Source organism: Barbatula barbatula (assembly GCF_947034865.1).
Source record: "Barbatula barbatula genome assembly, chromosome: 4".
Classification (NCBI taxonomy): Eukaryota; Metazoa; Chordata; class Actinopteri; order Cypriniformes; family Nemacheilidae; genus Barbatula; species Barbatula barbatula.
This window is the reverse complement of record NC_136768.1, coordinates 26,848,825-26,860,389: the sequence shown is the minus strand read 5'-3', so window position 1 is coordinate 26,860,389 and position 11,565 is coordinate 26,848,825. Positions and strand designations below refer to the sequence as shown.

Genomic DNA, 11,565 nt, shown 5'->3' with positions numbered 1-11,565 from the left:
TACTGTGTCGTCTATATTAAGTGATTTTAGGGACAGAGCTCGGTGAAGACAATAGAATAGAAAAAATTGTCAAGTAGCGTTACTAGGTTTTGGACTTCATGGTCACTAAGATCTTTCAAATATGAAATTTAAAATTAGAGAGACTTGATATGTTATTATATTATGCTAGTTAGTCACAATAAGCTCTTAACATTAAGCTGTTAGCAAGAAGGTTTAATTTTAATAGTAGTTAGAATTGGGTGGAAATACTTTCTTGTGCACTTTTTCCGTCCTGAAAAACTAGGGTCCTTGAGTTCTCCGAACTCCGATTCGGTAGGTGGTACTGTCCTAAAAAATAGGGCCCTAGAAGTGCAGGTCCTTAAAATTGCGGCCTCCAGTATTGCAGTCGGATACTATTGGGACAACCGTCCTGGACCGAACTTGTGGACCCCTGTTCTAAACTGATAAGACGTGTGAGTTTGCCCTTAAATGTGTGCCGTCTGATATGATGCAAACTCTTGGGGGAGGTTACGGAAAGAGTTCACTGTTTCACAGGATGTCAACAATTTTAGTTTGTAACCTTTAGGATTGGCCTTATGCAAAAAAGCAGATGATCGTAACAACTGTGCCTTAACTGGTTCTACCGGAAATGTATGTGTCCTTTTTTGGATGCATATTTCCCTGCTCTTCGATGCTATTTGAATGAAAAGCACTATGGTAAGCAAAATCTAAATCAGTTTGAGTATTTCTAAATGGAAACAGGTTGTGTGTAAAGGCAACGCATTAAGATTTGTGTAGAAACTAAACGACAAAATTGAGAGATACAAAACCGAGGAGCAGTGCCATAAATCCCTCAGCAATGGAAAGGCTTATTAATGTGCTGCTGTTCTCAGGTCAGTGCAAATATAAAAAATGTCTGTGTGTTAATCAGTTTGTTTATTTATATCAGTAAATATAATTTATATTAAATTTATAAATGTACATATCTTGATATACACACAGTACTTAAGCTTTTCTGAGTGGTAAGTGGCCAGTGTAAATCTTACTTTTGCCACATATGTACATACGCATGCGAGTTCAGGCTTGTTTTCTCCATGCACATAATATCTGTTACCAAACGATAAAGATAAAAATAAAACTCTTGTTATCGGGCTGATAGTGACAGTACATATTGAATGAATAACACGAGGGATATCACTGCTGTCAGTTTTTCTGTAAAATGGTCTGTTGGAATACGAGCCGGTTATAGTAATCTTATGTATAAAAAAGCCAGTGAATTTGCCATCAATGACGTATTCATTTTATAAGCACGTGTCTTGATTTAATGCTGTTGCTCAGGTTCTCCACGTATCTAAAGTTAGTCTGATCATAATAGGACACCAAATCTCCATAACTTGTTCACACAAGCTTTCTCACACTGTAAAAAATGATATTACGGGAAATTACTGGCTACAAATGCATGACTTTCACAGAAACTTACAAGAACATCCTGGAAAGTGACAGTAAAATACTGTGATTTATTGAATTGTGCAAGCGTGTTGCCTTGATGCGATCAAGTAAGCTGAACTAAATTGTATTAACTGCATTTTAAGTTTAACTTGCAAAAATAATTAAAGCACGCCTTTCTTTTTCTGACTTAAGTTGTATCTGTTACAGATCCAAATTGTATCTGTAATTTCATGTTATCTTAGAGCTGTGGTTCTCAACTCAAGTCCTCGGGACCCCCTGACAGAATATTATAGACGTCTCATTATTGAACACATGACCAAGTTAATGAGATAATGAAGTGATGATTGAGTCTATAATGATGAACACCTGCTGATATCAAACACAATCACTGAAGAAAACATGATCAGTAAGAAGTCCCCATAATGGTGTTGAGTGTTTCCTTTAATGGGGCTCTCAACCTTGATTTATAATAATTGGTGTATTGTACAAGTGTATTGTTAGCGGTTATTGTGTTTGACTGTAGTATTGTTGTTTTTGCTTTACACTGTTGAACATTCGTGCTCGTATCATTTATTCATGCCACAATGCATGCTCTCCGTCTATTATAACCAGTAAGATAAACTATTAATTTCTTATAAATCTTCATGTGTTCAACGGGGAGACATCTAAAATATTCTGTGAGGGGCCCCGAGGACTGGGTACTGGGGTTGGTACTAAATGAAGCTAATGCTCATCGAATGATTCAATACACATCATGGCAGTGCCTTAACCATCTTCTGAACAATTGGTAACCACAAACCTCAAAATAACAACAAACCAAATATTAAGTAAATACAATAAGCAAATAAGTACAATTATCTTATTTAGTGAATTTCACTGTTCAGTTTTACAGTAGGGACAGTACGGCATCTAGTTTTTACAAGAATCAAATAACCCTCATTAAAGACACAGTGTGATTTCACAGGAAATTACAGGGTAAGTATTTCAGTGTAAAAGCGCAGTAACTCTACAGGGTATTCCTGGCTACACGTTGCATGACTTTCACAGTAAAAGGAAAAGCGTTACTGTACTGTGATTTCACAGTTAATGACAGATATGGGCAGTATTTCAAATACGTATTTGAACTACAAAATACTATTATGTATTTTAACGCTCATTTCAGCCAGGTGTATGTGACTTATTTTCATCAGCCAAACACAATCATGTGTTTGGCTGTAACAATTTGTTTTATGAAAACAACACCATGCAGTACAGTCCTGTTTCATTTAGTACTTTTCTCTCAACAGTACTCTGTCTGTTCACCCAGAACATTTCATGTCAATATGTTCTGGTCAAGGAGATGAAGACCTGGGATGATGCACAAGCTTACTGCAGACAAAATCATGTTGACCTTGCAACTGTTCAAAGCCCTGAAGCCTGGACACAGGTACAAGAAATAATTCAAAATGAAATGGCCTGGACTGGACTGTACAATGACATCAACACTTGGCGGTGGTCTTATCAAGATGAGCCTTTGACATTCTTGAGTTGGTATTCTGGAGAGCCAAACAACAGAGATGGAATACAGGAGTGCGCTGGATTTTATGATAGTACATGGCATGATATGCTGTGCTCTGAAACAAAGCCCTTTGTTTGTTACAATGGTAAGAAACAATACAAACACATTAATTGTGAACGGTACATACATTTCATCACAATGAATATCATCCAGAAGAAATGTTTGTGTTTAACTTTTTTTCTGGATTCAATTAATCGTTCAACAGCCCTTTAATTGATGCAAATCTATTTTGGACATTGACCTACACTGAAAATACAAAAGAAACAAAAGAAACAAAAGAAAGCCTTTATGTAAGAAGCTGAAGTATTTTTTGTCACCTTTGTGGAGTTTCATACACAGATTCTAGATATTTAACAGAGTCAGCTGTTTTAAAAGAAATTGAGTATTTTCTATTAGTTCATTCTAATAGATTAGTTTAACTGTAAAATTCAATAAAATGACAACACTCCTTTGCAGTTATTTAGATATCCATTCACTGATTACAGTCACAAATCACCTGATTCCAAAGGATCTTCATTGTCTCAACAAATGTATTTTTCACAACAGACAATGAAAACATATATACGGGTCAAGACTCCAACTAAAGCAAACACTGATCACAATAATGGTGTTTTGTTAAAATGTGCAAATTGTGATTTGAATAAAGCCATAAATATAATTTGAAAACAAGATACATTTCTTAAAGCCGGTCTTAAGTTTAATTTTTCTGTGTATTGTCACAAAGAACAAAAAATACCAAAGAATAAAATCAACAGCACCTTTCTAAATTCTGCATTGGTGCTAAGCCGCTGTACATGTAGTAGAGAAGTAGTCCTCACCTCATCCCCAATTTTGATTTGTTGAAATGTTGAGCACTTTTGCATCTGCTATTAATGTAGAATTGTTTTGCAACGTTGGTTCAAAAGGGCCAAACCCAACCGTTGAGTTGGAATTGAATCTATGCTGGTTGTGTTCACCCATTTAACAATTTTAATCTGTGGTCAGCAAACAGCGCGGACCTCAGCACTGACCAATATCATTCCACTGATACATTTTCTGAAGTGTTAAAAAGGCTTTTTAACAAAATTTTTCATTCTTATCTCATTACAGAGAATCAAATAGGAGCAAACAGGTTTGTTATAGTCTCTGACATCGCGAGGAGCTGGAGTGATGCCCAGAGCTACTGCAGACAGCATCACACAGATCTGGCAACCATTCGCACTCAAGATGAGAACGACCAGCTGACGATAATGATGAGTTCCTTTTCATACGCATGGATTGGTCTTTTTAGAGACTCGTGGAAGTGGTCAGATGGAACAAATATATCCATGTCCTCCATTAACTGGTCGTTTGGTGCAAAGGATGTAACTGGGCAGCTCCAACCTTGTGGAGTTATAGATGATACTGGTTTGATAGATGACTGGCCCTGCTCAACTGGCTTTCATTTCATCTGTAAACTCAGTAAGTGTCTCATCTTACGTTTTAAACACATCAGAAGTACTTTCTTCTAAATTATGGTGATGATGCAAATTTATCAGCTACAAATCACCATTATTGTGATCGTTGTTTGTTTTGGTTGGGCCCTTGACTCTTGCGTTTTAATGTTAAGCTGTCCATTGGTGTTAAACTACATTTGTTGTGTCAAAGAGAACTAAGATCAAGTTGATTCAAAAAATTATAGTTGTTTCATTACTGTGAAGTTATTTTAATGAAGTTTGGGTGTGATATGTTATTGATATGTGAATACGGATTTATGAAACAATTTAAAGAGCGTAAAACAGTGTTATGGACAATTAAGAGAATAAATGATTTTCATGAAACTTTTATATTTCTGAATCGGAATCTCAACAATGGTGACAGTCAACAAAAGACAGCTTCATGATGCGTTGCATTCTGGGTAACAACATAGTACATAACTCATCCATTCACTAACTTTTTGAAAACAATCAAACGGTGCAACAGTTTGCTCGTATAAGGACAGAAAATACTTATTGTTTGGTTATTTTGTTTTATTATAATAGTGTGATCTCATAACTATAAGGGATATGCAGTCGCTTTAGACAGAAATTTCAAACTATTCTCACATTTTTTAAATAGTTTTTTGACTGCCACCCTTCACCAACAGCGGAACATTCAATTTGACTACCTACCGTACAGCCATGTAAAGGATCAAGAGTTCAAATCAAACAAACATGATGGCGACTTTTGTTAGCTGGGAACGTTCATAAAACATTAAACCGGACACTTTGAATGGTTTTAAATACAACTTCTATTGTTCTCTCAGGAGTTAAGAAGCAGATTGTGAGATTGGAGGTGAAATCTAGTCAGAATGTAAATGATGCTGCAGTGATGGGGAGCGTCTTACAGTTGGTGAGTATCAAACTGTGTTTGTATGTCACATTAAATGGTGACTGACACCTTTCACAGATGTCACACTCATTACAGCCACTTCATTTAACGTTTGTCATTGTGTGTAGCAGCAGTAATGAAGATTGATTCTGTTCTTCAGTTGAAGCAGAAAATGAAGGATCATGGGATAGAGAAGCACACAACATTGGCATGGAGACTGCAGCCAGATGGAAATGTATTCTCATCAACAGACGAGTCTGAAAGAAATGCCAACCAACAATACTGTCCACTTCCTTTATAACGTATCAGTGAAGTGATTTATTAGATAGTCTGGACCTTCTCAGATTAATAATTAGGTTGATAGGTAATTTAAAAAAAATATATGTATCAATATTTGCAGAGAAAATGATTAATTTTAAGACACTTTTTGTAGCATTGACTAGATAAAATGCTTTAGTTCATATTATTAAACATGAGCCTGTTTGTAGTTTACAGTATACTTTTTACTATTGGGTTTGAAAATATGAGCTAGACTTATACCTCAGCGATCAACCTCTGACCAGATCTGCGCTATTTATTTAACGGTTTCACACGGTGTGGGTTGATAAGTGTAAATTCTGCATTCTGCTATACTGTCGCCGTTCCTGCCTGCATGTTCTCCACTGGACTACATCATCCACAATGCATTGCACCCAGTCAGCCATTTTGAGTACACCCGTATGATTCTCATTCAGTCATCCTGCCGATTCTGCTTGCCTCTGTGTTTGTTCTTTGTCAGATGTTAATGTTGTATGCTGTCAACAATGCTAGTGCTGATCTTTCCCGTGAATGTTTATTTGTGGATTACTCACCTGTGCTTGTTTCCAGTTGATGCTAAGCCTACCTGTGATTGTCTCCTTGGAAACAAACGTGTCTATCCTGTAACAACTACATTAAATAGTGGCTATAACAATTGTTTTTTAATAGTCTTCATTTATCCAGAGCGACTTACATTGTATTGTCCTATACATTTGTTTCTAAGTATGTGCAATCCCCTGGGATCGAACCCACAACCTTGGTGTTGTTAACGCCTGCTACAGGAAATGTTCTTTAGTTTTATTATATCTTCATATTTTATTTGAACAGTCATTTGTTTTGTGGCAAATGTGATTATTCAAAAGGTTGACAGATGAAACACGGTATCAAAATAAATGACAAATACAGCCATAAACAAAATCTTAAGACCAGTGGAAACATTACAAGTATTCGCATTTGTGGCTGGTGGATCGTAACCAGGTTATAGCTACAGCTTCAAACTGCCAAAACTTGAATTAGGTACTTGCGAAAAAGGTCAAATTAAGTTTATTTTTCTCACCCCATCGACAAATTGTTTTTGCTTGTTTTTACCATAAAAGTACTTGATTCTTACATTATTTTTCATAAAACAAGGCTAAATATCTAAGGTCACTTTTCTTGTCAATGAATTGTATATTGATATAGCCTAAGAAGTTTTGGTAACACTTTACAATAAGGTGCTATTAGTGAACATTACTAAATGGATTAGCTAACATTAGCTAACAATGAACAATATACACTCAACTAAAGGATTATTAGGAACACCTGTTAAATTTCTCATTAAAGCAATTATCTAATCAATCAAGCACATGGCAGTTGCTTCAATGCATTTAGGGGTGTGGTCCTGGTCAAGACAATCTCCTGAACTCCAAACTGAATGTCAGAATGGGAAAGCAAGGTGATTTAAGTAATTTTGAGCGGCATGGTTGTTGGTGCCAGATGGGCCGGTCTGAGTATTTCACAATCTGCTCAGTTACTGGGATTTTCACATAAAACCATTTCTAGGTTTTACAAAGAATGGTGTGAAAAGGGAAAAACATCCAGTATGCGGCAGTCCTGTGGGCGAAAATGCCTTGTTGATGCTAGAGGTCAGAGCAGGCCGACTGATTCAAGCTGATAGCAACTTTGACTGAAATATCCACTCGTTTCAACCGAGGTATGCAGCAAAGCATTTGTAAGGCCACAACACGCACAACCTTGAGGCGGATGGGCTACAACAGCAGAAGACCCCACCGGGTACCACTCATCTCAACTACAAATAGGAAAAAAGAGGCTACAATTTGCCACAAGCTCACCAAAATTGGACAGTCGGAGATTGGAAAAAAGTTGCCTGGTCTGATGAGTCTCGATTTCTGTTGAGACATTCAGACGGTAGAGTCAGAATTTGGCGTAAACAGAATGAGAACATGGATCCATCATGCCTTATTACCACTGTGCAGGCTGGTGGTGGTGGTGTAATGGTGTGGGGGATGCACCTTGTTGAATCAATGACACGTAGAATTAAGGCAGTTCTGAAGGCGAAAGGGGGTCAAACACAGTATTAGTATGGTGTTCCTCATAATCCTTTAGGTGAGTGTAGTTTTTCATTATCTATTACTCCCACGAGTCTCTGAACAGATCAATCCAGACAGATGTCTGAGGATCATTAATGATGTTGTGAATCAGTGTCACGAAATGGTGTGGACAGAACCCAGATGCAGGCAGACGAAGGTTTAACGTAAACAAACTTTTATTAAATGAAACATCCACAATGGGAAAAACATGAACCAAAAAACAAGGCAAACAAACACCTCCCACGAGGAGGAGAAAACAAGGGTATTAGGAAAAATGAACTAATAAGTTTACAAACTGGAACAACATGTAATCCAATGACGGACATCAGCATTGGGCATAGAGACAAGAGACAATAGATAAAGACAATGCACCAACACTGAACAGAGAGAAACTGAGACCATATAAAGGGAGACACTAACGAGGAGTGATTACATGGGGAGAGTGGTGACAGCTGATGGGAATGAAACCCTAACGAGGTGAATTACAAAATAGACGATGGGAATGAAACCCTAATGAAATTACAGGAGATAGGAGGGTGGGGCTGAGAGACATAACAGGAAGACACGTGGCATCACGTAACAACATAAAGCCACATGTCTTCACACATAACACAACAGAAACCCGAAAGACGTGGCAATGTCATGACTCTGCCCAGGGAGCTTGAAAGCTCGAGACAGGAAGGACAGAGTCCTAACATTACCCCCGCCCCCAGAAACGCCCCATGGCGTCTCAAGGGAGAAACCTCAGCGGGCCAAAACACAAAAGCACAAAGACAAACACCACAAGCACAACACAGAACAAACTAAAGGGAACGTAAGGGAGGCTATGAAGGGGTTCGGGTGGGTCAACAAAAACAACAAACATGGGAGGGGGGGTGGGGGAATGGGAGGCCAAACCTTGGGGACACCAGGAAAGGGTGAGACAGGTTGAGGAGACTTGAAACAACCGGACGAGACCGGCGGGGACTTGAAACAACCGGACGAGACCGGCGGGGACTTGAAACAACCGGACGAGACCGGCGGGGACTTGAAACAACCGGACGAGACCGGCGGGGACTTGAAACAACCGGACGAGACCGGCGGGGACTTGAAACAACCGGACGAGACCGGTGGGGACTTGAAACAACCGGACGAGACCGGCGGGGAGTTGAAAAGGCTAGGGAGAGGTGTGTGTCCAAGGGGGAAAAAAGTTTGAGGTGATGCTGGCCAGAGAACTGGCTGAGGCACCGGCTGGAAGTCCGCCTGCGGAAGGACAGGTCTGGACGCCTGCTGATGGGCAGGTCCTGATGCCTGCGGAAGGGCAGGTCCGGCCGCCTGCGGAAGGGCAGGTCCTGACGCCTGGGGAGAGGCAGGTCCTGACGCCTGGGGAGAGGCAGGTCCTGACGCCTGGGGAGAGGCAGGTCCTGACGCCTGGGGAGAGGCAGGTCCGGACGCCTGCGGAGAGGCAGGTCCTGACGCCTGCGGAGAGGCAGGTCCTGACGCCTGCGGAGAGGCAGGTCCTGACGCCTGCGGAGAGGCAGGTCCTGACGCCTGCGGAGAGGCAGGTCTGGACGCCTGCTGGATCGCTGGCTGTGAACCCGGCTGGAGAACCGGCAGGAGCGCCGGCTGGGCTGGGTTACGTGCCCCCCTCCGTTGCCTCTTCCTCTTCTGCCGAGCCAATCTCTTGGTAGTCGGCTGGAGGAAGGAGGTGAAGGACGGGGCTGGCTCCGCGTTGGAGGCCTCCGAAGAGGACCCCCAGGACTCTCTCCTTCCACGCTTGCCCTGAAGACTGGTAGGTGGTGAAGAGGTTGCAGGGTCCGAGGCTGATGGTGCGGTGGTGGTCACCACCACAAGCTCCAGGGTATGATCCTCGGGGATGGGGCCCAACGGAGAAGACAACCTCGGACAGACGGAGACACTGGGCTCCGGTCGGCTCATGGCGAACTGGAGCACACCCTCGAAGCCAAGCGGTCTCAGCCTCCTCATCTCCGCAGGCGATAGGGGGTCCCTCAGTCCGCTGTTGAATGCCGCCGTCACCTCTTCCTCCCCGAAGAGCTCCTCCACTGCGGCTTCCAGGAACCTGTCCAGGTACTCGTCCCGGTCCAAGTTCCCCTGGCGAATGCTGGAGAGGGGACCAGGCTGGCGAGGCCTTGCAGGGAAAATCGCCGCCTGCTGGGTTCTTATGGGTTGGTGCATTCTGTCACGAAATGGTGTGGACAGAACCCAGATGCAGGCAGACGAAGGTTTAACGTAAACAAACTTTTATTAAATGAAACATCCACAATGGGAAAAACATGAACCAAAAAACAAGGCAAACAAACACCTCCCACGAGGAGGAGAAAACAAGGGTATTAGGAAAAAGGAACTAATAAGTTTACAAACTGGAACAACATGTAATCCAATGACGGACATCAGCATTGGGCATAGAGACAAGAGACAATCGATAAAGACAATGCACCAACACTGAACAGAGAGAAACTGAGACCATATAAAGGGAGACACTAACGAGGAGTGATTACATGGGGAGAGTGGTGACAGCTGATGGGAATGAAACCCTAACGAGGTGAATTACAAAATAGACGATGGGAATGAAACCCTAATGAAATTACAGGAGATAGGAGGGTGGGGCTGAGAGACATAACAGGAAGACACGTTGCATCACGTAACAACATAAAGCCACATGTCTTCACACATAACACAACAGAAACCCGAAAGACGTGGCAATGTCATGACTCTGCCCAGGGAGCGTGAAAGCTCGAGACAGGAAGGACAGAGTCCTAACAATCAGTTGATGGTCAGTCTGGTTTCTTCTAAAGTCTTGATAAATGCTGAACTTGTTCAGGTGTCAGAACACAAAGTGAATATTAAAGCGTGGAGTGATGTCAGAGGTCCTAAAACACGTAGAAACAGTTCTGAAACATCAAGCTACTTACAGCGTATCATCAACACAAACTGACTCCATTTACAATAAAACAAACAATCAAATCAAACACATGATTATAAGAGAACAAGAGTCATGAGGTCCACTGAAGGAAACACTGAACACCATTAGAGGTTTTGATCTTATTGTTCATGTTTTCATCTTCACTTCATTATCTCATTGACTCGATCTGATTTAGACTTCACTTCAAAATAAACTTTCATCAACTTAGAAGAGGCCAGTTTAGTCTCCATCAGTATTACAATAGTCCACCTACAGGGAAACTACTAGCAGACTGATCATTATATACTTACTAAATCAATAAATAACACTTAAACTACACTTAAACTTTACTTATGTACTGTGATGTTTATTATTGTTTCTTATGATCGCGTGTTCTGTGTCTTAACTGTGATGTTTATTATTGTTTCTTATGATCGCGTGTTCTGTGTCTTAACTGTGATGTTTATTATTGTTTCTTATGATCGCGTGTTCTGTGTCTTAACTGTGCCCAGGTAGCAAACAGACGTTGGGCCAACGTCAATATTGGTTGGTTACGTTGGCCCAACCTATCTGACAGAAATACAACGTTGGGCCAACGTTGGTATGGTCAGCTGCAATTGCCCACCACTTCCCTCAAATTATATACATACCAAGGTAGCAAACAAACGTTGGCCCAACGTTGGCCCAACGTTTGTTGTTGTGTTGGGCCAACGTTGGGTGCTGACGTTGGCCCAACGTAATTTTGTCCGTTGGGCCAACGTTGGGCCAACCATGTTATTGGACGGCCAGCAGACCTTCTGCCAACCTAAAAAATACCTTGCCAACCTTCTGCCAACTTAAAAACCACTAAAACAACATTGGGCCAACGTTGGGCCAATGGACAAAATTACGTTGGGCCAACGTCAGCACCCAACGTTGGCCCAACACACCATTTTAAGATTGTGATATGGCCTATTCATTGT

At 41.1% G+C, this 11,565-nt stretch overlaps 1 protein-coding gene across 1 annotated transcript; it reads left to right on the top strand.

Moving 5' to 3' along the window:
- Positions 1-525: 525 nt before the first annotated feature.
- On the top strand, positions 526-6,261 carry LOC306893358 (putative C-type lectin domain family 20 member A). The gene is made up of 5 exons (XM_079455144.1): positions 526-696; positions 2,715-3,071; positions 4,076-4,426; positions 5,250-5,335; positions 5,475-6,261. Exons 1-5 carry the CDS (start codon positions 633-635, stop codon positions 5,613-5,615), a joined length of 999 nt encoding a protein of 332 aa, XP_079311270.1. The 5' UTR covers positions 526-632; the 3' UTR covers positions 5,616-6,261.
- The last annotated feature ends 5,304 nt before the right edge of the window (positions 6,262-11,565 follow it).